We start from the raw sequence: 26,826 nt of genomic DNA, 5'->3' as shown, positions 1-26,826 counted from the left end.
CCTAGAATTCCATACCATATATGGGCTTTCGCAGCATCCAGGTTTGATACTATAGGTCGCCATGGTAACTCAATATGTTTGAGCCTGCCATCATGGACTCCATATTTTGGCATGGCTGACCTAGCCTTAACCATTATGCCCAAATATGCATATGTCCATATATGGAGCTGGCTGATACATTGTGACATCATTGGGATGGCAAGGGTATCCCCACCAGACAGTATTTAAAGAATCACATTCTCAGAGAGAGTCTATGAACCTCAAGGAACTCCAGTGATTCTCAAACCACGATCCAGAACCCACACAACATATTCCACTGCTAGTCACCTACCTGAACTGATTGATTGATTGATTTGATTGAATAAAACTTTAGTCAGAAATGTAAAACAGCACGTGGTACAATAAAACATTAAGGCAGGCGCCGATCGTCAACCAATTCTCTTTGCCCAGCATTATTTCAAAGTCTTCTCAGAGTCAGTCATCAATTTCTTGTTTTTGAGGATCAATTAGACTGTGGTTTAAGACATTAATACGTCACCATGGTTCTAGCCGACCTGGGGAGGAAGATCACCTCGGCACTGAGGTCTCTAGATAATGCCATTGTTATCAATGAGGATAAGTTAAACTCCATGTTGAAGGAGGTTTGTACAGCCCTGTTGGAGGCTGATGTCAACGCTAAACTTGTCAAACAGCTACGAGAGAATGTCAAGTCTGCCATTGTCCTGGAAGATATAGCTTCTGGTCTGAACAAGAAAAAGATGATCCAATGTGCTTTGTTCAAAGAATTGGTTCAGCTGGTCGATCCAGGCGTGAATGCTTGGAATCCAACCAAAGGGAAGAACAACGTCATCATGTTGGTTGGTCTGCAGGGCAGTGGAAAAACTACGACCTGCTCTAAGATGGCATACTTCTACCAAAGAAAAGGCTGGAAGACCTGTTTGATCTGTGCTGATAGCTACAGAGCTGGTGCCTTTGATCAGTTGAAACAGAATGCTACAAAAGCCAGAATTCCTTTCTATGGAAGTTACACAGAGATGGATCCGGTGGTCATTGCAGCAGAGGGAGTAGAGAGGTTTAAATCAGAGAACTTTGAGATCATCATTGTTGACACGAGTGGACGACACAAACAAGAAGAATCTCTGTTTGAAGAGATGCTGCAAGTTTCCAACACTGTGCAACCAGACAACATAGTGTATGTGATGGACGCATCTATTGGCCAGGCCTGTGAATCTCAGGCTAAAGCTTTTAAAGATAAAGTAGACGTGGCCTCAGTCATCGTTACTAAACTGGACGGACACGCTAAAGGAGGAGGGGCCCTCAGTGCTGTTGCTGCCACTAAGAGTCCAATCATCTTTATTGGAACAGGGGAACACATAGATGATTTTGAGCCTTTTAAATCACAGCCCTTCATCAAAAAACTGCTTGGAATGGGAGACATCGAAGGATTGTTTGACAAAATTAACGAATTGAAACTGGCTGACAATGGAGAACTCATGAACAGTCTGATACATGGTCAGTTCACCATGCGGAAGATGTATGAACTGTTTCAGAATATGGGACCATTTGGACAGATTATGCAAATGATTCCAGGTTTTGGCAGTAGTGACTTCATGAGCAAACAAAATGAACAGCATATGATGGCAAAACTGAAGAAACACATGACAATCATGGATAGTATGAATGACCAAGAGTTGGATGACAAGGATGGTTCTAAGCTCTTCAGTAAAGAGCCCAACAGGATCCAGAGGGTTGCTCGGGGGGCAGGGGTTGCAACCAGTGATGTTCAGGAGTTACTGACTAAGTTCTCCGAGATGGCCAAAGTGATTGGAGGCAGCATAGGGCTTTTCAAAGGTGGATACATGAACCAGATGGTCAAGATGATGGACCCCCAAATCCTGCATCACATGGGTGGCATGGATGTTCTCCGATGTGATGAGATGCAAAGCGAGGATGTGGACTAGCTGACACCAACTCGGGACTCCTGGAACACTGCCCTCCCACTCAATCCTACTGTATCTATCCAGCATAGCATCAGGGTCCAGAGCTCTTTAGTGTTGCTAGCTATGCTGTCACACTGTGTTGTGTGTCCACGTAGGTGGTCCCCCCCACCCCCAAGATTTTGCCTTGGGTCGGCTCCCACAGTATCGGTTCCCTTTCTTTCTCTGTTGTGTCCGAGATAGTCAAGGTTAGTGATCGTGATGGGATGTACTCGCCGACTCTTCTCGGGACCAGCATGAAATCCAGTGTCTCTCTCCTTCCTGCCAACTGATTGCATGTCTCAGGGCATGGTCCATCGCCACAATATACAGGAAGAGGGCAAGGATATCAGCCTGTATAGGATGCCCGCAAGTATCTCAAACTCTGACATTCCATCCAAAATTGATATTAAGTATAGTACTTACTTTCCACTACTGATGAGGAAGTGTAAATCGGGCTTAAAGATGTAAAAATGCATTACTGCTCATGTTCTCTACGAGACCCTTCTCACTCCATCTTTACTCCTGGAAACAGCAGTTGACCCACTGCATAATGGCAAAAAATAATGGTCAGTGGGTGAGACCACCAATGAATGATACCTTTTGTTTCCAGCAGAGCTGATTATTTAAATGTATATTTATGAAAGCCTGTCAAACAACACCTGATGATTTCCTCCTGCATGCCTCATGTTCTGTTTAAGCTCTCAGCTTTACAACCGTCAGTCTCACCAAAGAATAAATCACTGGGGGGCATCCGGGTGGTACCTGCCCAACACCGTGGAGCCTGCATGGAATTCCTCCACGGTGCCTCCATAACGACTAAATTGAGGAGGAAAAAATTAAAGAAAAGGTGGCGCTTTCTCCCTTTGTGACAACATTTAAAGAGCTTCATTCTCCCCAGGAACATAACAACTCTGTTCAAGCTTTTTAATATTTAAAGCAAGATTAAAGCGCAAAAACAAGACTCAAATAATGTAAATCACATATCAAGTCACTTAACAGGCCAATGAATATAAGATAGGCTTTGTAGAAGATGTGAAATGTTATCTCATGAGGTGAAGGTATAGTATGACTTCAATGAGCAGTTAAGTGATCATGACCCATAATCACATGGTTCTAACAGACCGGGCAAAAATTGTTTTCATGAACACAACATGCACTACTTCAGCTCTAACACATGCTGGAGGTGGACCATCGCCATACTATCAAAAATAATGAGTACGAAATTCACCAGTACAGTAGAAAGCACAATGGTTCTAACAAAAAAATAGTTTTACTATATTTGTATTTAATCTCAACATTGTTAATACACTATGTGCCTCCGGTCATTAATTTTTTATCATCAGTGGTGATATGTTTTATCCCTTCTTCTGGTCAGACTGAATAAATACAGTAGAATGCATTTCCTTTTGGAAAATGTAGACTGTCTGATATGTTTATTTATATAACGTCAACCCTATTTTGGGATTTGTCTTAATTTGTCAGACGTTAAGAGAAATATTTAATAAAAGAATACGTCAAATAGTCGCTCAAGTTTGTAGATTGCTATTATCTCTATCTTGCAAAGACGTATACAACGTAATTATTTAGGAAAATGTACTCCTGTTTTTCTTTTCTTTCCCCCCCCCCATTTCTTATGAGCCACACCGCATCAGCCTATATGTTTGATGTAAAGTTGGTAAATGATTATTATCCATTGCACTCACTGACACAGGAAAGTGGAGCAGTTCTGTAATGCTCAAGGATACTTCGACACAAAGCCAGCCAGAGATTGAACCTACTGCCACTCTACCTCCCTGACAAGTGATGCAAAAATGACTCTGGAACAATGATCTTTGGAAGCTGTCAAAGCCTTGAGCTTGATGCAACACCTTGATAAGATAAATCTTTATTGATCTCCGAGGGGAAATTCAGGTGTCATAGCAGCACCAGCAGTGGGAATGAAACACATGAGAGACAGATAAGATAAAAAAAAAAGAAATATTGAGCTTCTGCCCTAGATATCTGCAGTGGATCTCTGAATGAGTGAATTACACAGTGTGTGGACTCCCCTTCCTTCTCCAGCGTACGTATTGTTGTTCAGCACCTGTAAAACATTTTTATTGGGATGTGCGTGCTTCCCTTATTAGAGAACATAATCATGTAGGCTATATATAATCTATCAATACAGTGAATTAATAAATAGGCATATATCGCTATAGATCTATCACCAGTGAATGAATGAATAGTCTATCAACAATTAAATATAAAGAAGGGCGACTAAAGCCGGGAAAGCATCTGTGTCATTTTAAAGTTTTGCGTTGGATATTCAAAAATAGCAGATATACAAGTTCACAGCGCGTCACGGCAGCTTGTACATCTGCTATTTTTGAACATTTTAGAAAAATCTGTGTGAGAATTACTGATTTAGAAGGCATTTGTAGAATCTGCCTGCACGTCTGGAGGGATGGAATACCATTGTTCCAAAAGATATTCCCTCATTTAGGGTGTGTTCGGAAATATAGCACTGAGCGCACTGGCCAATACAAACTAATAGGCGAGTGTGCTCCTGGTGCGCCTTTCCGAACGCACCTTAGTGTTTTGATGATGGTGGTGGAGAGTGCTGTCTAACACATCGGTACAAAATCTCCCATATGTGATCAAATGGGTTGAGATCTGGTGACTCACTGCAAAGGCTTGTAATGGTGGGTTACTGCAGTTGGGAGTTAGATGAGAACGGGTTGACTTATAAAGGTAGGGTAAGTGATTTTCCTTTGTTAAAATAATATATTATTGTGATAGTAATCGTTTCTATAGAGTGTTGTCGTGTCGCTCCAACACATGACACATAAATCCCCCTCAATGCATTCCCATAGCAATCAGCGATAATAAAACAATAACCAAAGTGTTTGCACCCTGAGACATGCTGGGAAGTCCCTCCAGTGTCCAGTGCACACCCCAGGACGCCACACATCCCACACCTCAGGGGTCTTGCTGTCCCCAGTATAACCCATGCACCCAAAACAAAGTCCTGGAGGTGCAGGAGTGTACGGCTACATATTTTACCCCGGCACGGGAGCTCTGGTGTCTCATGGTGGGAGAGGTCTCTCCTCCTCCAACTGGTTCGGCATGGCGAGAGAGTATGTTTTGCACCTTGTCCGTCTGTCTGTCCGTCCGGCGTCCGTCCGTCTGTCCGCGTGTCCGTGTGTCATCCTGTCTGTGTACAGCTAATCTCCAGCACCGTTGGCTTGATCGCAGTGAAACTGTGCACACACACTTCCTGGATGCCAGAGCAGAACCAGAATTTTTCACATGGGCCTGTCTTAGCGCCACCAGGAGGTCGATTTGTGCAAAACACATTTTTTATTTTGTCCAAAACTCCCGCAAATCGGTACACAGTATCTATAGTCATTAAACCAAATGGGACTTTCAGATTTTTCATATTCCAGCCTGATTGGCTAACATTGGCTTCCAAAGTCTGCAGGAGTGCAACTGTGCAGGAGGAACAAAGTGCCTCAAATCATGAACACAGCGTGAAATTTTCCACGCACATTCCCACTGGGCCGAGGAAGAACTGCCACTTGAAATGTTCCAAATCAGCCTCATGGTGGCGCTATAATGCTATATTCGTGTTTTTTTTTACCTATAACTGCACCAATCTGTGTAAAACTTTGTATGTGCACTCCCTAGAGGCCAAGGAAAACCCTTTGCCCTGCATTTTTTACATCTGCCTTTTATAGCGCCACCAGGAGGCCAACTTATGTAAAACTACTCATATTACTCCTCCAGATTTAATCCAAATTTCACGCAAATCAGTATACATGATCTCTATAGTCATGTGATCGAGACAAATCTGTTTGATTTTTCATATTCCATCCTAATTGGCTAAGATTGACATCTAAAGTTTACAGTAGTGGCCCGTTTTGAACAATATGCCACAAATCATGAGCACAGGGTCTGATTGCGGTGAAACTTTGCACTCACATTCGCACTATGTTGAGGAACAAATGCCACCCTTTTAACATTGCCCTATTATAGCGCCACCAGGAGGCCTTTTTTTTTAAATATTACTACTACAAATTTTGTCCAAACGTCACGCAATTCGGTACACAGTATCTCTATTGTCAAGTGATCAAGACGGATCCGTCAGATTTTTTATATTCCATCCTGATTGGCAAATTCTGAACATTGCTGCCCTGGCCCACAATAACCTACCTGACCTGGAGGAGACCTGCTGTGAGACTCGGAGCACTTTTTCCTAGTTATTCACTCTTTTGAGTTGATCTATGGCCTCAGTCCTCTAACTACTCTTGCTTTTTGGTCCTACTACTCCTCACTCACCCTGACAGTAAAAGCAGGAACGCTGCCTTCCAGTGTTATGTTTCATAGCGCCGTCTGCTGACAATTTTGATTCATCAGCAGCTAGAAATATGAAGTGGATTTAGTACAATTATATCACTCAACCATTAGCCTGCTGCACGTGTTCCTCCCGCCCACTGGGCCTTGACGTCACGGCACCAAATACAACAGCTTTCTCCAGTTGCGCGCAGACTGAGCGGATGAGGCTGGCTGTGCATGGGATCCCAGCTGTAGTATATATTACTAATTGAACTGCAGCCTCTAGCAGCGACGCACAACCTATAGGAGTAAACCATGGCTTTGCCTTTATTTTTGAAGCCCGTCTGATTTTTGTCCATGTGCCTGATTCAGATGAAAGTGCAGCCTATACATGCTTTACTTCACCACTAACAACTGGCACATTTACAATTAGATAAAGGTAAGGCAAAGTTATGCAATTATGTGGATACATTTGCAACTGATTATAATTTATGCCTAAAGAGTGATTATTTTACTTTAGTTATTTAAATTCAAATGTGCAATTAAAAAACTGTCTTATAGTTATTAGAAACGCCTTTGATAGAACTTTAGGGAGAATTATTACTTTTATTTTTGACTTGAGCTGTGTGTTCAGTTCGAGCAGGACTCAGTTGCAGGACTTCAGTTGCAACTCAATTCCGTTAGTCTCTTATTCATAGTTTAATGTGAGGAGCTTTGGGATCTGCAACAGATTGTTTTCTATTCGCGCTTGACATAGGTGCAGCTGTGTTCCTCGCTGGTTTTATATATCTGAACAATACCAGAACGCCCGCCCCAAAACACAGTCGCCCCGGGGCAAGTCTGGCGACATCGGAACGGTTGCCACCGTATTCCTAAACGTAACCTCAGTAAATGATGTCTAAACAGACAGACCTAACCTTATTTGTAAACGTAACTTCAGTAAAAGGGCGCCAAAACCTAACCTTATTCCTAATCTTAACCTCAGTAAAACTATGCCTAACCCTAACTTATTTTTAACCTTATCCTCAGTAAAACAAATACAAGAATACAAGACCCACTGGGGGCGAGCGGTCTGCGAAAAAATGGGGGTGAGCGTGTTTTGGGGCGAGTGTTCCGGTTATCTTCTGAACACCAAAAACGCTCCTTTGCCAAGAGAGGTAATGCGTCTTTACGCACAGTCCCGTTTTGGATGTTGTTAATCTTCCACAACAGTTTGCCAATATTCTAATCTCTAAGCAAAGAAACGAGCCGGCCGTCATAAACATTTAACATCGCATCAAAACGTTGTCTGGTCTTTTTAATAACATATGGATGGATATTTCACAATATAGCCTAAGCCTTTATTATTGAATCAAATCAAATCTCTTGATTTCTGGCACGTAGCTACTCTCGAGTAAACGAATTCGCCGCATCTCATTTCACACCCATACTAATCACTATATGATCTGATACGCGCTGTCGGTATATGTAGCCATTATATACACTGTCAAATTAATCTTTGAAGCCTCTCTTAAATTCCCCCAACAGATGTCGCAAACGGCTCATAATCGATGATCCGAAGTAGCCCAACAAATGTTCTGTGTGTGTGTGTGTGTGTGTGTGTGTGTGTGTGTGTGTGTGTGTGTGTGTGTGTACATGCGTGTGTACATGCGTGTGTGTGCGCGTGTGTTTGAGTGAATACAATTTATGCATGGTTATTTAATACATTTAATTCTTTATTTTTATTATGAATGTAGTTAAGGTAATTCTCTTCCATTCTGATATTGATATAATTGACATAAAAGGTGGTGTATGTTTTTTTAAACGTTTTTTCAAAAACAATTATTAAAAAGTTATATTCTGATAATATGTAACTTGCAATCACTGATAATAGAATGTTCAGTAACAGGGTTTCCTCACAAAGATAATTTATCATCTTTATCATCAATTCTATAAGTTCCAATTCCCAGGTTGTTTGCCCTCCCACCACTTCCAATGTATTGTTTATCCTGTGTACTTAATGGGTTCTCTCTCCTGGTTGGATTGGATACAATAGGTATCAAGACCTGACATTTTAATTTCAGCACTACAGAGCTGGAGAGACACAGGGAGACATGTAAGCATGTTGTTTAGATTTTAACCAACATTTAAGTTATCTAAACACTGACATCAGTTTCTAGTTTTAGTCCAGTTTCTAGTTTTAGATCAGTGGGAAAAGATTCAAAGAATACCAGAGTTTTTAACCTGTACTGAAAAGACAGACTGACCAAACTAGGTCTTGTACTGTACAGCCTACATTTGCACAAGACAATGGCCACAGGTGGGAGCTTGTGTAGTTGCTCCACTAGTAGAGCTCTGATGTGCCTGTCCATAAAACAGATGTGAGTCATACATGTAGGCTACTGTATACATTTAAAAAACAGTTTATATATATATATATATATATATATATATATATATATATATATATATATATATATATGATGGTTTGAGACGCTTGTGACCATGATGTAATGCAATATGAGAGAATCACTGCATGCATACAGTATAGTTGTAGTCGGAATCAGAATCCATTCAGAATCAGAACTTCATTGTCACATCACAGGTGTAAAGAAGTGTGGAATTTGTTTTTGTGCAAGATCCATCGTTTCTTTTGTTTTCATGAAGAGAAATGGAAAAGCGGGCAGGGGGACAAGGAGAGCAAGGATAAAAGGAAATCAAACGATAAAAGAGAAACATGTCAAGGATAAGAGATCTACATGTACTGTATACACATAGCATAATCTAGCTGGTACAGTATGTACACGAGGTTAGACATAAGGTGCATAAGGTTAGACACAAAGGTGGTAGCACTTCGATAGATCCACATACTGTAGCAGCAGGTATGTATATGAGATCCGACATTGAGGTGCGAGAGATTATCAGTGCATTGTGAGATAAAGTGCAAACAGAGTCATGATCCTGATTCTACCAAGAGCATGATTTTATTCCAAACAACTGGTGAATAGTTTGTGTAGTTTTTCCATACTATCATTATCACACATGAACATGTAATGGTATGTATGCATTAAGAAATACAAAACATAGGTCTACAAAAGGTTTTACTGTATGTCCTCCATTTTCACAGGGATCCCTTGTCCCTTATTCATATTGGCTATAATTTATGTTGGATTTGCCCCCACTTTGATTGTGATTCCAGTCATATTTACCAGCTGAATAATACAGCATGTCTTGTAGCGCTGCATTATTCCCAATTTCATATGATAGCGGCAGTAGTGATGAATGTGACATCACACTTCAATGCCTTATCACTGTTGTTGAATTTCTGCTAAACCCGCTTCATTATCTTAAATAGTGATTTGAATATTACAGTAAACTTGAATTGGTGGGGAGGTCTCTTGTCTTATTTATGAACAGGTAACTACTGTATGGGATGAGGAAAGTTTTGACTGATAAGGCTGATTTATTTTAAGAAGCTTGTTTTAAGTTTGTGAGAATTTGAATAGTGTTCACATTAACCACTATAAACCCTATATACTTATGGGGTACCACAGGGGTCTATACTTGGTCCCCTCCGTTTCCCCCTTCTATCTTCTCTTCACCAAAAATAGGCAATCTACAAACTCACAATGTGTGGCAACGTATTAGAAACATCAGATTAATTCACCAAGGCAAATTATTCCCCACAAGAAAGATGATTATATCCTAGGCATTTGCCTAAAGCTATTCAAGCCTCCCTCTTTCTTAACAGACTAGCGTTCTAACAGAAAGTGTTGTGGTATATGAAGAGAAAGAACTAAGCCAATCAACTTCTTTTCTTGTTTTCTAGGTCTAAGATGAATGAAGGATTTGAGAACAACTTCACCTTTTTGTATGACGACTGGACGTTTTCAAACTCCTCAAATGAATACTTCACACCCAAGACAAACGTCACGTATGTTGGATTTTACCTGCATCAGCCGTCCATAGCTGCCATCTTCATTGTGTCCTACCTGCTGATCTTTCTGGTTTGCATGGTAGGGAATGGAGTAGTGTGTTTCATTGTACTGAGGAGCAAGAACATGCGGACAGTCACCAACCTTTTCATCCTAAACCTTGCCGTTAGTGACCTTTTAGTCGGAATCTTCTGCATGCCCACGACGCTTCTTGACAACATAATCACAGGTGAGCGCCCATGTCTCTAAGGAATCTTTGCGGCATGATTAAAGATGCTTGCTTCCAGTGGTGTAAAGTAACTAAGTACATTTACTCAGGTACTGTACTTAAGTGCAATATTGAGGTACTTTTACTTTACTTGAGTATTTCCATTTCTTTTTATATACTTTACCCTTCTACTCCACTACATCTCAGAGGCAAATATTGTACTTTTTACTCCACTACAATTATTTGACAGCTTTAGTAACTAGTTACTTTGCAAAATGTGGTATTTATTACAAAACATACTACATTAACCATTTTGCCCTAAGTTTGGTTATTTTCGAAAAAGTATGTAGTAAATACTTTTACTTTGGTACCGTATATTGTTTGATACCATTACTTTTGTACTTTTACTCAAGTCAATTTTTTAGTATTTTTATATTTTGGTATTGCTACATTTACAAATTGGAGTACTTCTTCCACCACTGTTTGATTAATTTGAGTCCGAACTAGAACTCTCTAATCCTTACTAAGCCTTTGTAATACTTAGAGACTTTCAGCCCCATTACATTTGGCAGTAAGTGGTAAGGTAGGTGTGTACACTATCTATTCATTAGAGACATGCCTTTAGCTTTTTTCGGTTTAGCCAAGTTTGTAGATCAGCTATTTTCAGCGAAGATATTTGGTTTAGAGGGAAAAGGGAGGGGGCCTATAGACCCCTCAGGGGCCGAGGTCAACGATTATATAGGGTTAAATGAAATGTATATTTATATAGTGGTTAAATGAAGCCATAGTGGCTGATAGAGAGATCATGCAGTTTTTGTTTTGTTTTTGTTTTTCTCTGTATAGCTGCTTCATCATCGAGAAAAACACATTTTATGGTTCCACTAGGGGAAGTGCACAATAAAAACATCCCAAACACAATCAGAATCACTAGGTTTTCGTAGGTTTCAGTTTCAGAGGGGTGACTGCTGCTACAGGTACATCTGGAAGGTCTTCAGATAAGACAAGATATGCTGGGAAATATAATAGACGTGTGCTGCATATCCAGAGGCGTATGCTCATTGGGGCCAACGAGGCCATGGCCCGGTCTGTAAAACCCTGCTCCCCCAGGGGAAAAAAAATCAACATAACAACATTAGCAGCCCCTCACCCTATTCTGTTGTAGCCAACCACAGAAAGTCGCCTTTGTTTTCAAATCGGGCTTATTTGCATTCGGCCGAATTGTTAATGAGTGGCCATTAAAAACCGGATTCCCCGTCAAACCGGTTCTCTTGCCAGGTAAACAGTATAAAGAGGGGCCAGAAGCTCCACATTTCATTATTGTTGTGACTTAAGAATCTGGCCCGGTCAACGTTAGAACCCACCATACGCTACTGTGCATATCACAATGATTGAAATGATCAGTTCACTTCCTCCCCCTGGCTGTCAAGTTTTTGTCAGTGAAAGGAGATTTCACCAGATCTTAAAAAGTTTGATTAGATTTTTGCTTTGATTTATTAGACACTATGTTTCAAAGAAAAGCACACAGAAAGAAATGTCAAGGATATCAAAAAACTATAAAGTCAAAGACAAACAAAACATTACAACAGAACATGACAGTATCGTCACAGTTGATGAAAAGAAAAAACTGTTCCAATAGCTCTAAAGGAGTTAGAACGTCATTCTAATAATAATAATAATAAACTTTATTTATAGCACCTTCAAAAACAAGTTTAGAAAGTGCTTCACAACACAAAGTAGCCACAACAAATAATGTGGGGAAAAAAAAAAAAAAAAAACATTAGTATGTTCAATTAAAGCAATACCAACAACAAAAAAGCAAAAACAACGAAATAGAGGCAATAGAGTCCTCAGATAAACACAGAGTCCATTGTCCAGTGCTCTAGTTAAAAGCCATTCTATAGAAATGAGTGTTTAGAAGAGTTTTAAAAGTGGCCAGTGAGATAGCCTGTCTAACTTCCAGAGGAAGATTGTTCCCCAAATGTGGAGCCCTTAATGGCAAATGCTCTATCCCCTTCTGCAACAAAGCGTGACGTTTAGACCTTGAGTAACAGCTGGTCTGACGATCTAAGGTTGCGGGAAGGGATGTACGGGGACAGAAGGTCAGGTGCAAGGCCGTTCCGTGATTTAAAAGCAAACAACAATATTTTAGAATCAATTCTTAAAGCCACAGGTAGCCAGTGCAGTGAGGCCAGAACAGGGGGTGAAATGGTTATATTTCCTAGTTCTAGTAAGAAGCCTGGGGATTTTTGAGGGAGTCCGTAAAAAAGGGAGTTACAATTATCCAGGTGATTAGTGACGAAAGCATGAATAACAGTTTGTGCATCAGATTTAGTGATATTGGAGAAATGTTTATTAAAATTCAGATCAGAGTAAAAAATGACACCAAGGTTTCTGGCCTCCTTGGATGCATTAAAAACCCTGGGCTTCTAGCAGCAGGGATACATTGTCTCTGTGTCTTTTTGGTCCAAACACAATCACCTCAGTTTTGTCATTGTTCAACATCAGGAAGTTGTTTGACATCCAAGACTTTATAGCAGTGAGACAATCCGTCAGTAGGGTGAATGAGGTGAGTGAGGTTGGGTCTAATGGGTCTATGGACAGATACATTTGAGTCTCATCGGCATAGAAATGGAAAGAGATGTTGAAGTTGAGGATAATTTGACCTAGTGGCAGCATATAAATGCAGAACAGCAACGGACAAATGATTGAACCTTGCGGGATGCCACAGTTTATGTCCACACACAGGGCTGGAGGACACATTTCCAACTGCAACAGTGAATGTTCTGTCACTTAGATAGGACCTGAACCATTCAAGTGCTGACCCAGTCACGTGCACCCACCCAATTTTCCAGCCGATCAATTACAATATTGTGGTCAATTGTTATAGGTGAAATTCTTTCAAAGTGCAAAATGGGGCTAAATAATTTGTAAAACCCACAGAGAAGCGTAAAGTGTGACCAATAGCATTGATAAAATAAAAGGAAAATAAAGAAATATGGGGCCACCTGACTATATATGTGGGCATATTGGGTATTGTGAGCATGAAGACAGTTGTGTGCACTGTGCACACTTCGAGCAAGTGCTAATAGAAACACTAATAGAAGCTTTCATCACGTGACAGTAGGCATTTAGCAGATGCTCTTATCCAGAGTGACTTACATAGCTGTGAGAACTAGGGGTGCTGAAGGTGCGACCGCAACCCGCCCACAGGTGCAGCATTCCCTCGCAGGGCAGGCTGACCCCCAGGATGTTGAGAATGAACTAATTATATGTTTTTCACATAAATAATAATGGGACTGGGCTAGGGGAATAAAAGAAAATAGGCCTATTTTTGAAGATAAATATTCTCAAATACGGACAATGCCTTATTTTCAAGAAGGCACTGTCCGTCTGTTACTGTTTTCTGTTCAGTGCTTTATGCCCCTGTGGACCATAGCCTGCTGTGTTTATGTTTTGATGGGCAGCCATGCCATGCTGTATTATGTTCTAATGGGCAGTCATGCCATGCTGTATTATGTTCTGATGGGCCACAATGCCATGCTGTATTATGTATATTAATACAGCATGGGCCACAATGCCATGCTGTATTATGTTCTGTTGGGTGTCTTGCTTTTCGCTCCCTACACCAGAGAGAGAGAGGGGAAGAGAGGCAAAATGTGTTGTTATTGCCTAGGTCTCTTAGAATAAAAAGCCCAGTTCATTCATCAGAGTTCAAAACCTGGATTGCATGTGCTTTGCAACGTCGCTGTCCATGGTGCTGGAGGGCATCTAGTTGTATTTTTTGCTCTGCCGCCCCGGGGGGGTGGAGACTTGACTGCAATGGTGAGTTTTTCCACAGTTTGGGAGCCAGGAGGGACAAAAGTCTAGGACGTGTGGAGCGTTGGCCAGGGTGTTTCAGGGAAGCCTTCCTGTGTTAGCTCATTTACTGTTAGTGAGCAGGAAGGTTGTAGAGTTGGATCATGGGCTAGACATTACACATTATTTACAAACGCACTGTCTGAATGTTACGAGATGAAGTATATCCTACATTACAGGCTCAAGCAACGACATGGGTCTTGAAGTAGTTTACTGTTGGACAACAAGCCTATTATAGTTTTTAAACCATTTCAATTGTCCTGAATGTGTCTTTGCGCAACAACTCGAGACACACACATGCACACACACCCGCACACATGCAAGAAGCAGCATTCATTTTGTATGCACCACAGGTCTGCTACGTAGGTTGCTCGATGCTTGCTGAAAACAGAATGACAGGGTTAGAGGGAGTGATATTTAAAGGCGGAGTTGCAGACTGCAGATTGGCAGATTGGCTAGCAGTGCTCACACTTCAAGCTGTGAATGAAAGGATGTTTGTGAAGCATCCCCAGCAATAAAGATGAAAGTGTGAGATAGAGATCTTCCTTATTGAACTCACGCTTAGAGCTACATTTCTTTTAAATAAAAGATAAAGACCTTTCAGTTTGCTGCTGCCTTTTATTGAGTGGTTACGCGAGTTGCTCATGGACACTACGACACATAGCCAGGGCCAGGGGTACCTTCTGTTTCCCCGGCTGCCTCTCTGCTGTAATCTGTACATTTCTTGAGGCCTTGATAAAAACCGAGTTACTTCTGAGGGAATTGTTAGATGTATATCTCCAGTGACGCTGAGGGCGTGTTCTCTCCTCCGCGTCATCAGTGCCCATACCCTAGGTGGGGTTGGCGAAAGGGCCTTTCTGTGTGGAGTTTGCATGTTCTCCCCGTGTCCCCTAGGGTAGGTACCCTCACAAAAAAACATGCAGTAATCTCTATACTGCCTCAGTATAGAGATTACTGCATGTTTCATGCAGTAATCTGGTCAGCCAGGGTGCCTGATGGAGGGGAAAGGAACTGGTTGGAATAATGTATTCCTTCCACACGCTACGTCAAACCGGGGAAAGTACCCCCTGTCAGGTGAAAAGAAGCGGCCTGCTAACTCTTCATGCATTGAAGGAAGCATGAGCTCAGTTCTGGCCCAGGCTGGCAGAGGTAACAAGTAAAGACAGGACTTTTACTTGTTATAGAGTATTTCTACATTGTGTTATTGCTGCTTTTACATAAGTAAAACAAATCAGAGTACTTTTTCCACCTCTCTGAGTAACAGCCTACCCTTCCTATGTGAAAGCTAGAATCGTATGTACTCTATCAGGTGCTTTTAGGTTACAAACTGCAAAGAATAGCTATATTCTCCTACTTCCCACGGTCAGGAACACTGTCAGACTTTCATTCTTTTTATTTTTATCTGCTCCAGACCTGCTTTTTATCAGCCATAAGCCAGCATTTATCAGATAGCACAGTCTGTGATCCAAACAAATGAATTAAACTGAACAATTATTATATTCTGTTATCGTATAAGCGTGACTTATTCAGACATGCAAGAGTGTCACTTTTCAGCTACAGTCACCTTTTTGAACCCAAATAGGGCAATTGTGTGACACCTGACCCGAAAGAAAACAACAAGTTTTTTTTTCACCTCGGGGCTGTTTGCATGCCTGCTTATTACTTGAGAATATTGGGCTATTTATGGTTACGGAAATATTCAAGATTCAGATTGAAGATTTGATTAATTACATCTCATATAAGTATTCAAGTACACAATAGTGTTCCTGAGCATGTAGCAACAATAACAAAATAAAAACAAACGAAAGTGAAGAAAAAAGCTGAATGTGTACTGTACCGTTTGTAGTATACTGTATGTATATATACTTGTTTAAAAAAAAAAAAAAAAACATATTTATATATATATATATATATATATATATATATATATATATATATATATATATATATACACACAGTATATTTGTTTACAATCTTAATATAAAGTGTCAGAAAGGCAATGCTTTGGTTTGTAGCTGCACTGCGAGAGGAACAACTCACTACAGTTCAGACTGCAATCTGCCTCTGTCAAAGCATTATGCATTTATGGAAAGGCTGTTCTATTCGACTGCCATTATTATGAAATTATTGGTTACTTTCTTTTAACGACTGCAGTGATAACCTCCCTGGGTTTTAAGTGCCATTATGGTATTTATCAGTGACTATCATTTTCTGTTGGCATGTGTTGATTTAGACGATTTTGGCTCAAATAAATGAGCACCAATGCCATACTCTTCTACAAACAGCTGAATGCCGCTTTTTTTGGTTTTTCAACAGGATGGCCGTTTGGAAGCCTGGTATGCAAAATGAGCGGCATGGTTCAAGGGATCTCCGTGTCTGCATCTGTCTTCACCCTGGTTGCGATCGCAGTGGACAGGTACAGTAACACAGTTTCATGTTTCAACACAGCATGTTGTGGCTCTTCATCCACAGCATTGACAGTCACTGTCAAACACTCCGTATTATGATTCAGTGCCTGTCTTTACTCATTAATGACCAAGTACATTTGTAGTCGAAGACCTGATCTGTCACAGTCTCCACTGATGACCACTAACCTTAATCCTGCTGCCGTGACATTTTTGACATGATTAGCATGATGTGGGAGATGATTCACCACTGCACTGCATCATAGAACGGTGGGAAGGCAGAAGGCTTAATGATGAGTAGGGGTATTCAGTGATTGGCACTAATGATCTTAGAGATGATACGAAAGGCTGCTCCAAATGCTGCGCCCCTTGAGCTGAGTCATGCCACGACTGGCAATTTCACACATCAAATTGGTGCCAAGGTGGGTGGACTAGTGGCAGCAGCCCCTCATTATGCCCGTATGACATAGTTGGTATTTTACCATCATCCATTTCTTCATTAGGTAAATATAATATATGATGAGGCCTTATTGCCTGCGGCATTACCTTTTGGAGAGGATAGAGGAGCCCTTTGGTGGAATTATGATCAAAGTCACGGTGTTGATTCACATGATTTGTAGATTGGAGTGAGTATCCAGGTAGCTATAGCCGATGGATTCATTGATTCATTGATTTTGAATCACATTTGTTTGTGGGAACAAAGCTCTTGCTAAAACAGGCCTATCTGCACGTCGTTAGGGATCCCAGCTCACATCTTCATTTGCATGTCATGACATTTCATCGCTCTGTTGTGCCTATCACATTCTGTTTAATGAAGCAGAAATGATAAGACGCCATACTGAACTCCCAAACCACTCGGCCTTATGTCATCTGATGTAGCAGACCCAGATCCGATGACAACCAATGACCTTCTGATGGCGCCAGTCTCCACGGAAGAACCGAGTACATTTAGACACCAAATTTAGGGACGGCTGTTACAAAGGATATGACATTTGGCATGAGATCACCACCTAATCTGGCGCTACGCCAGCGTGACGTCACATCTTTATTACTGAACCCTGAAACCAGCATACAGATACAGATAGAACTACCACGAATACGATTCTGTGGATAAGAATAAGATTCCATGGATAATAGTAGGAAGGTGTCCTCTAGACGTGGATATAATTGACTGTGCTAAGTTTCAGACTATCAGCCTGTCCGTCTGTGTGTGTCCGTCCTTCCATCTGTGAACTGCTAATCTCCGGCACCGTTGGCTTGATGGCAGCGAAAATGTGGACACACACTCCCTGGGTGCCAGAGCAGAACCTCTGCCCCGAATCTTTCACACTGGCCTGTTATGGCGCCACCAGGAGGCCAATTTTTGCAAAAATATTTCTTAACTCAGTACTCGTACAGATTTTGTCCAAACATCGCGCAAATCGGTACACAGTATCTCTATAGTCATTAAACGAAATGTGTCTTTCAGATTTTTCATATTCTATCCTGATTGGCTAAGATTGGCTTCCAAAGTTTGCAGAATGTTCCATTTTGAACAAAATGCCTCAAATCATAAACACAGCATGCGATTTACACGCATATTCCCACTGGGCCGTGGAAGAAATGCCACTTGAAAATTTTCGAATCAGCCTGATGGTGGCGCTATAACAGGCCAATTCTTGTTTTAGTCCACCCTCTGGATATATTATAACTCTATGAACTTAGCCAGCTAGCCGCAGTAGAGTTCAGTTTTTCCGCGGCCATATCAATTTGGGGGTCCTTGGCACGAAAAAAGTCTGGTCTAATGCTTATCAAAAACTGGGGAGGGGTCTTTGAAATTTAAACACGTTTTTGTGACAATTTAAGGACTTTTAAGACCTTAAAAAAAAGGAAGGAGAAAAAAAGGAAGAAAAAAAAGACCATTATAGTAATCAACAAATTATATTATAAAAACTGGTCAAACTTTGGCCAAATTGTCAAATATTATAAGGAAGAAGAAAAACATTTGAAAATAGCCGATCTACAAGCTTGTAGATTTTCACAATATTTGCACCCATAGCAGCAGCAAGCGGCAAAGTGACCAGTGGTCATTCATGGCGTCTCTGTCGGGCAGAAACCTCCATATCTCCATATTTCATTTTTTTAATTTTTTTTTTGTCTTTCGTAAACAAATGTCCTCCTACTTCATCATCCTACCCTAAAAACCCCCAAAGTAGTGAAAATATCTTGCAGAGCGGCTATATCAAATTTTCTAATTTTTTTTGTGTATGTATTATTTTATACTAAATAAACGGTTTTGGACGTCCATTCCATTTTTGACCTAGGATGATTCCTAAGTTGCGTTAAAGCGCCCCTTGTGAGAGAAAAAAAAAAAAAAAGAAGCGTTTGCAAACACGAGAATTCTCGTTTATGGCACTCGACGGGTGTATTTGCAAACGCGTGAATTCTCGTGTTTGGCACTCAATTTGTTGGTTTGAGTGGGTGACACACCATTCAGTGAATCGCCATTCAGTGGGTGTGAATGGCGATTCACGACACGTTGTGAGCTTGCATATCAGCTATTTTCACTATTTGTACATAGATAGAGCTTAAGTGGTTAAGGAAAGACCCCCAACAAATCAAACCCTGATTATGTACAGTGCCACTACTCGCCTAAAACTCATCCCTTTCATAATTATAGTGACTATCATTCTCCTGCTCGCCCTCTCCACTGTCAGGTTGAGAGCCAGCCGCTCCGTCATAAAGCTTGCTAACAATGGGCTGCACCACTTCTTCCAGTTCCTTCCTCTTGGCCTGGAAGTCTTCCAGGTCAGCGTTCTGGTGAGACTCCATCCATTTGATTTGATCCGCCACGGCTTTCTCGATGGCTTCCTTCTCCTCAACAGACAACTTGCCGCCGAGCTTCTCCTTGTCACCGATCTGGGCGCTCAGGGTGTAGGCGTAGCTCTCCAGGTCGTTGCGGGCGTCTATGCGGTCCTTCAGCTTCTTGTCCTCGTCGGCAAAGTTCTCGGCCTCGTCCACCATGCGCCTGATGTCCTCTGGCGTCAGGCGGTTCTGCTCGTTAGTGATGGTGATTTTGTTCTTGTTGCCAGTGCCCTTGTCCTCCGCGGAGACGCGCAGGATGCCGTTGACGTCGATCTCGAAGGTGACCTCGATCTGGGGGACCCCGCGAGGAGCAGGAGGGATGCCGCTCAGACCGAAGCTGCCCAGCAGGTGGTTGTCCTTGGTCAAGGAACGTTCGCCTTCGTAGACGTTGACCGTGACGACGGCCTGATTGTGAGAGGCAGTCGAGAAGGTCTGGGACTTCTTTGTGGGCACCACAGTGTTCCTGGGGATTAGTTTGGACATCACTCCTCCGACAGTCTCGATGCCGAGAGTCAGGGGGCAAACGTCGAGAAGAACCACGTTGCCGGTGTCCTCCTCTCCGGACAGCACTCCAGCCTGCACGGCAGCTCCGTAAGCCACAGCCTCGTCGGGGTTGATGCCTCTGGAAGGCTCTTTGCCGTCGAAGAACTCCTTCACCAGCTGCTGGATTTTAGGAATCCTGGTGGAGCCTCCGACCAAGACAATCTCGTCGATGTCAGACTTCTCCAGCTTGGCGTCTCTCAACACCCTTTGCACAGGCTTCATCGTGGAACGGAACAGCTCCATGTTGAGCTCCTCGAACTTGGCGCGGGTCAAGGTCTCTGAGAGGTCCTCGCCCTCGAAGAAGGACTCGATCTCCACGCGGGCCTGGTGCTGCGAGGACAGGGTCCTCTTGGCCTTCTCGACCTCGCGGCGTAGCTTTTGCACGGCGCGGTTGTCCTTGCGCACGTCTTTGCCGGTCTTTTTCTTGTAGAGCCTGATGAAGTGCTCCATGACGGCCTGGTCGAAGTCTTCGCCTCCCAGGTGAGTGTCGCCGCTGGTGGCGACCACTTCGAACACGCCGTCGTCGATGGTGAGGAGGGAGACGTCGAAGGTGCCGCCGCCGAGATCGAACACGACGATGTTCTTCTCTCCCTCCTTCTTGTCGAGGCCGTAGGCGATGGCGGCGGCGGTCGGCTCGTTGATGATCCTTATGACGTTCAGTCCGGCGATGACACCGGCGTCCTTCGTGGCCTGACGCTGTGCATCGTTGAAATAGGCGGGGACAGTGACCACGGCATGTGTGACCTTCTTTCCCAGGTAAGCCTCGGCCGTCTCCTTCATCTTAGTCAGCACCATTGCAGAGATCTCTTCTGGAGTAAAGGTATTTTTCTGTCCACTGCTGATCTCCACCTGAAAATGGGGCTTGGTCTTCTTCTCAAGAACCTTGAACGGCAGGTACTTCACATCCTTCTGCACGGAGGGATCGCCCCAAGCGAGGCCGATGAATCTCTTCGCGTCGAAGATCGTGTTCTCCGGGTTGGAGGTCAGCTGATTCTTGGCGGCGTCGCCGATCAAGCGCTCGCCCTCGGCTGTGAAGGCCACGTACGACGGTGTGATGCGGTTTCCCTGGTCATTGGCGATGATCTCGACGCGGCCGTTTTTGAACACTCCAACACACGAGTAGGTGGTCCCCAGGTCAATCCCAACCACCGTCCCAAAATTCTCCTTGTCATTGCTGGCAGCAAACACTGTGCTGGCCACCAGCAGAAGCAGTAAGCACAAGAGCCTCATGCTTCTTTAAGAGAATATGTACAGCTCTTAAGATTAAAGAGACTAACGAGTAAGATGCTCTTTTGTCTTTAACAAAATGCTCTCTAGACACTCTGGTGATTAAACTACTGATTTCTGTCCACGGAATCAGTTGAGACTCCTGCCATTTATACTATTTGGGGGTGGCCCTTGATGTCACTACGGTGATGTCAGGTAGTGTCAGGCATATCCATACATGGATATGCCTGACATATATGTCAGTTATGCCCAAATCTGGGACTATAATGTCAGTCCTGGATGTTTCGGTTATCTCCATATATGGAGTTCCTAGGAGGGGTGTTCTGATGTCAGAGCTAGGTATGTTTAGGAATCTCCCTTCTAGAGATTCTATGCTGTCAGACTTTGTAGGTCGGTTTTCTCCATTTATGGGGATCTCCATATATAGGGACGTTGGTATCGAATAGGTCACTAAGGGTCGGAACTGAGTAGACCATTCATTCTCCTAAGTGAGTATGGGCGAGTATGCCCTGAATGTTTTAACAGACGTATAGGCACGATGTTGTCATGATGTCGTAACGTCCATATTTGGAAAGAGCATAGACGGCATGGGGGAACATGCGTCGACTTGCATAAGCCTTATCATGGCCACTGGTGGAAAAAGTACTCTCAATGTTTTACTCAAGTAAAAGTATCAATACTGCAATGTAGAAATACTCTGTTACAAGTACAAGTCCAGTAATCAAATTTTACTTTGGTAAAAGTACAAAAGTATTGGCATCTAAATGTCCCGTTTCTCAAGGTCTAAAATGTATAAACATCTTTTGAACATAGCAGATCTACAAGCTCACAACGCATCGCGATGTGACGCGTTGTGACCTTGTAGATCAGCTATGTTCAAATAGCCAAAGTATATAGGGTTGAAGTGGTTAGTGGTTATGTTTTGTATGTTTTTGTGTATTTTTTTTTGTTGGTCCCTACGTGTCCCTCTGTCTGTGTCCGTGTTGCTGCAGCACAGAGTGGCGAGTAGAGATGGGATTGATGGCTCTTTTAAGGGAGGGGGATCATGGGGATCCGTTCCTTTCAAAGAGGCGTTGTGAAGACTGGCTCATTTATGGCTCAGGTGTATATTATAGATACTTTAAAAAAATATATATATATATATATGTATGTATTTGTATGGGATTCATGAATTAAATAACAGGTGAGTAAATAAGTACATGTACTCAAGTACTGCACTTTTTGAGGCATTTGTACTTTACTGGATATCTCTGAGCGATTTTTGTAGCAAGTTGGGAGAGAATTGGCCCACTCCTGTGGCTGTCATCGTCGTCTTAGGCGGATAGGCGGTTGTCCAGAACCACCGATCTGCCCATATATAGGTATATATGGACATCCAGTTGTCCAGAACCGCTGATCCAAACAATATGCCCATATATGGGTATATACTGATGGCATCATTGGCCCACTCCTGTGGCCGTGGGGTTGATACAATCAAAAGGGTCCTCCTCTCTGATTGTGTAGCGAAGATACTTTTCACCAATTTTTAACCCTGGATAAAAATATTTGTGTGATTGTGCGATACTGTTGTACTATAAATTATTGCACACTGTAGGGCTTAAGTGGTTCATCAGACAAATCGATTAAGTTGAAAAAATGAAAGAGGATTCTTTGATAAATAAAAAAGAATGTCTGTCCGTCCATCCATCCATCCTCCACACCTGTCACTTTTCACTGACCTGTAGCGGTAAAGCAGAAAAGACATAAAAGGATAAAAATCCCATTGAGCTCTTTGCTATTTGAGACACGTAATCGTACCAGTTTTGATGAGTTCATAGCAGAGAGATGTTTCAAGTGTAAAACACACTTCAAGCTTAGGAGCAGTGGGATTCACCCATCACCCCCACCTTTAGAGTAGCTGCATGGTTACCTGAGGGAAAGGGGGGGAAAAAACATTTCCCCATGGCTTTCATTTCAAGGTAAGCTAAAGATAAATGGATTGATATACTTCGATGCCCGAAGTGCACATCTGGCTTAGGAAATATCAAGTTCAAAGAGAAGAGAGTGTGCACATCTAGTACCTATACCTGATGAAGAAGGTCGAAATAAGGTCGTTACAATTGTTTTGGAGCTTTATGGTTTAACCTTCTATTAGGAAATATCAAGGACACTGCTTCTGTTCACAAAGTCCGCTTTCTGTTCACCTCACTGTTAGGACTTTGACAGTATATGATGAATACAATATGAATAAATACAATACATTTGCTAAACAAAACAGGGAATATAACACCCACGGAGAACATAATATTGAGTCAGAGTTGACACATTAATTATGTCACAGGTTCACAGACGTTGCTGCCTCCAGACAATGAAAATTACATATGCACACAGCTGGCTAAATAACACAATTATGGAAATATACACTGTATATTGTCGGGTGGAAACCTTGTATGTCCAAAACTGCCAATGTTCAGGAAATGATAATAATAACCTGCGTTCCAATGGATCAATGTAGTTATTTAGTCACAAGCTCTTCATTGATTATATTTTCATTAAACCCACAGACAGATTTAACCACTTTCACTGTCAACATTTTTTATAAAAAAAAGCAAAAATAGCCAATCTACAAGCTTACAACGTGTCGCATTGTGACGCTGTTGTACGACATTATATCAAATATATAAAAAAAACACGAAATATGGAGATACAAGGTTTCTGCCTGAGCGCAATGATATAATACAGTGCGTTGTTGTTTTAACTCTATGAATAGCTCAGGCGGGAAAACACCAATCATCTCCCTTCTTTTTTTTTCTCCTTCCAGGTTCAGATGCATCGTGTACCCATTCAAGCAAAAACTGACAATATCCACTGCGACTTTGATTATAGTCATTATCTGGGTGCTGGCCATATCAATCATGTGTCCCTCCGGTGTCATGCTGCAAGTGATCAAAGAGCAAAGTGTACGGGTGTTACTGGGATACGGCAACAAGACGAGGCCTTTGTACTGGTGCAGGGAGAACTGGCCCAATCAGGAAATGCGGAAGATATACACCACTGTTCTGTTTGCAAACATCTACCTGGCTCCTCTGTCGCTCATTGTGATCATGTACGCCCGCATTGGCATAACGCTGTTCAAGACTGCCGTCCCTCTGGAGGGAAAGCCGGGCCATGACAACCGCCATACTGTGTCAAAGAAGAAGCAGAGAGTGATTAAGATGCTGCTGATAGTGGCGTTGCTTTTCATCCTGTCCTGGTTGCCCCTGTGGACCCTCATGATGTTGACTGACTATGCTAGTCTAACCGAGCACCAGCACAGGATCGTCAACATCTACATTTATCCCTTCGCCCATTGGCTGGCGTTCTTCAACAGCAGCGTTAACCCCATCATCTATGGCTTCTTCAATGAGAATTTCCGCCGAGGGTTCCAAGCCGCGTTCAAGCTCGGCGTGTGCACGGCGGACGGCCAGCGCGGAAAGACTTACTCGCACCGACTCCAGGGGAACTCGGTGCTTCCCGCCAATCCGCAAGCTACCATGGAGCCTATTTCCCTCAACAGCCTGGACAATTGTGGCTCCAGGCGAATGAACCACGTCAATGAGCAGGACCTGGTCATGGAGGACTTGGAGAAGGTGTCTCCGAGCAGTGGTGGTGTCACTGTGGTGTCGATTTAAGGGGAAACAGACATGAAAGCATTCTTAATGGTGATAGGCCCTAAGAAGGTGATAAGCCCTAAGAAGTCCTAACCTTAAACCGAAAAAAGGAAAGGAAAAGAAAAGTACACTGTAAGTTCAAGGCTTTATCCTAATAAAGTGGGAAATTTGACAGTAGAGTACTCAAAATAATACACACTGTACTGAAAATAATCAAGATACACAGACACACAAAAAAACTATGAAACATATAATGTCCAGAAAATGACCAAAGATGTGGTGGCATGGCATAGATATTATATTTGTTACAGTTTCATGACATTGTATAGTTTACAAGGCGCTTTGATTATTACAATTTCATTCTTAGATAGATTTAATGTGGTTTTCTGAAGGGTATGGCTTACTTGTGGGCAAAATACCCACAAGGGAAGGGACATCTACATTGCTCTGGGCTTTATGTACTGTAGGACTTGCCTGATGGCAACCACATAAGAGTGGAGTAAATACAGTAGTATGACTGTGAACATGTACTGTAGACTGCAGGGAGGTGCAACTTACAAAGTACATTTTATTTACATAGTGCCAAATCACACCAAGAGGTATCTCATGACACTTCACATGTAGAGCAGGTCAAGACCATACTGACAGACAGACAGACAGACAGACAGACGGAACAATAATAACAACTTGATCTGCAATTGGGGGGTCCGTCATTGCAGTCCAAGCCTGTGAGAAAGCACATAAACTGGGGAAGAAGTCAAGTTAGTGACACTGTGCAGATTAGAGGAAGGGGAGGGGAGAGGAGCTTGGTGAGCCATAGGAAGTCCCCTGACCGTCTAAGCCTATAGCAGCATAACTAAGTCCCTATAAGCTTTATCAAAAAGGAGGATTTTAAGCCTACTCTTAAATATAGAGAGGGTGTCTGCGTTCTGGACCAAGACTGGAAGATGGTCCCAGTTGAAGGCTCTGCCTCCCATTGCACTGTTAGATTCAGAGAAACAGATGTTATACAGAAAACAAATGATGGATGACATGCACAGTACACCTAATGCAGGTTGATATGAGTTTAGCACTGTGATGTGGTGGCTGTCATGCAACCTTCCTATATAGATGACATCTTATGCGTAGTATGTATAACAGGCAAAGTCGACACGTAAGTATAGGGGAGTTATTGTTTTAATTGACTAATTCAGCACTGAATAAATACATTTATTTTTATTTAGCAAGCCACATGGACCGCTTATATCATCCCTGAAATAAATCTTAAGAGCTATACAGTACCTATCACCTTTAAAACAGACACAACTTTGTTGAACAACTGTTCCATGTTAAATTTTAAGCAGGAAGTGGAGACACAGTCAGTGGAAAGAAAGTCTGTTCAGATGCTGTGTTGGGCATAATAAACAACCAGGTCGATGCTAATGACCAGTTTCACCATCATCTATTATAGTGAATAATGAATTGAGTGGGGGAAAAAAAGATAAAGTCATCAGACATATGTAGTAGTGTAATTGCTTGGCATATTAAATTAATGTTTGAGATAAAAGTGCTTTGCAGACCGATTCGTTATATTTAAATAGCTCTCCTCTCCACCCTTCTGCACCCTTCTGCACACATGCATAATTTAATGATATGAATACACAAATGCCACAGTTCAAGCATAGTCATTGATGTACTTCATCACAGAATATTAAACGTCTGTAGGCCAGTAACCTCACAATCAATTACATTTCCAGTGCTGAATATTATTATTATGCTTTTCTTTTTGATTTGGTCAGTGCAATTTTTTTTATCTCATACACCGATGGTGTTTTTGCAGAGCGGAATAATCTCTTAATTCATCTTTTTACCCAATTACTGTTCATCTCCATAAAGCTGTGAGCAAATTATGTAGACAGAAAAGTGAAT

General features: G+C 42.2%; 3 protein-coding genes across 3 annotated transcripts; 2 read left to right on the top strand and 1 right to left on the bottom strand.

Annotated features, from left to right (window-relative positions):
- Nucleotides 1–539: 539 nt before the first annotated feature.
- Nucleotides 540–1,961, top strand: LOC308088928 (signal recognition particle subunit SRP54-like; the record flags this gene model as incomplete). Its single annotated transcript, XM_080433511.1, has 1 exon — nucleotides 540–1,961. The coding sequence occupies one exon, from the start codon at nucleotides 540–542 to the stop codon at nucleotides 1,959–1,961; it is 1,422 nt and encodes a 473-aa protein (XP_080289637.1).
- An 8,147-nt stretch (nucleotides 1,962–10,108) lies between these two features.
- Nucleotides 10,109–24,939, top strand: npffr2a (neuropeptide FF receptor 2a; the record flags this gene model as incomplete). The annotated part of the gene is made up of 3 exons (XM_080434209.1): nucleotides 10,109–10,436; nucleotides 16,587–16,686; nucleotides 24,090–24,939. 3 exons carry the CDS (start codon nucleotides 10,109–10,111, stop codon nucleotides 24,937–24,939), a joined length of 1,278 nt encoding a protein of 425 aa, XP_080290335.1.
- LOC308088222 (endoplasmic reticulum chaperone BiP-like) lies at nucleotides 19,307–21,292 on the bottom strand (the record flags this gene model as incomplete). The annotated part of the gene is made up of 1 exon (XM_080432629.1): nucleotides 19,307–21,292. One exon carries the CDS (start codon nucleotides 21,290–21,292, stop codon nucleotides 19,307–19,309), a length of 1,986 nt encoding a protein of 661 aa, XP_080288755.1.
- Nucleotides 24,940–26,826: the final 1,887 nt, after the last annotated feature.

The sequence above is a fragment of the Gymnoscopelus braueri genome (genome assembly GCF_963280865.1).
Source record: "Gymnoscopelus braueri genome assembly, chromosome: 7".
In the NCBI taxonomy this organism is placed as follows: domain Eukaryota; kingdom Metazoa; phylum Chordata; class Actinopteri; order Myctophiformes; family Myctophidae; genus Gymnoscopelus; species Gymnoscopelus braueri.
This window is presented reverse-complemented; position numbering and strand designations above follow the sequence as displayed.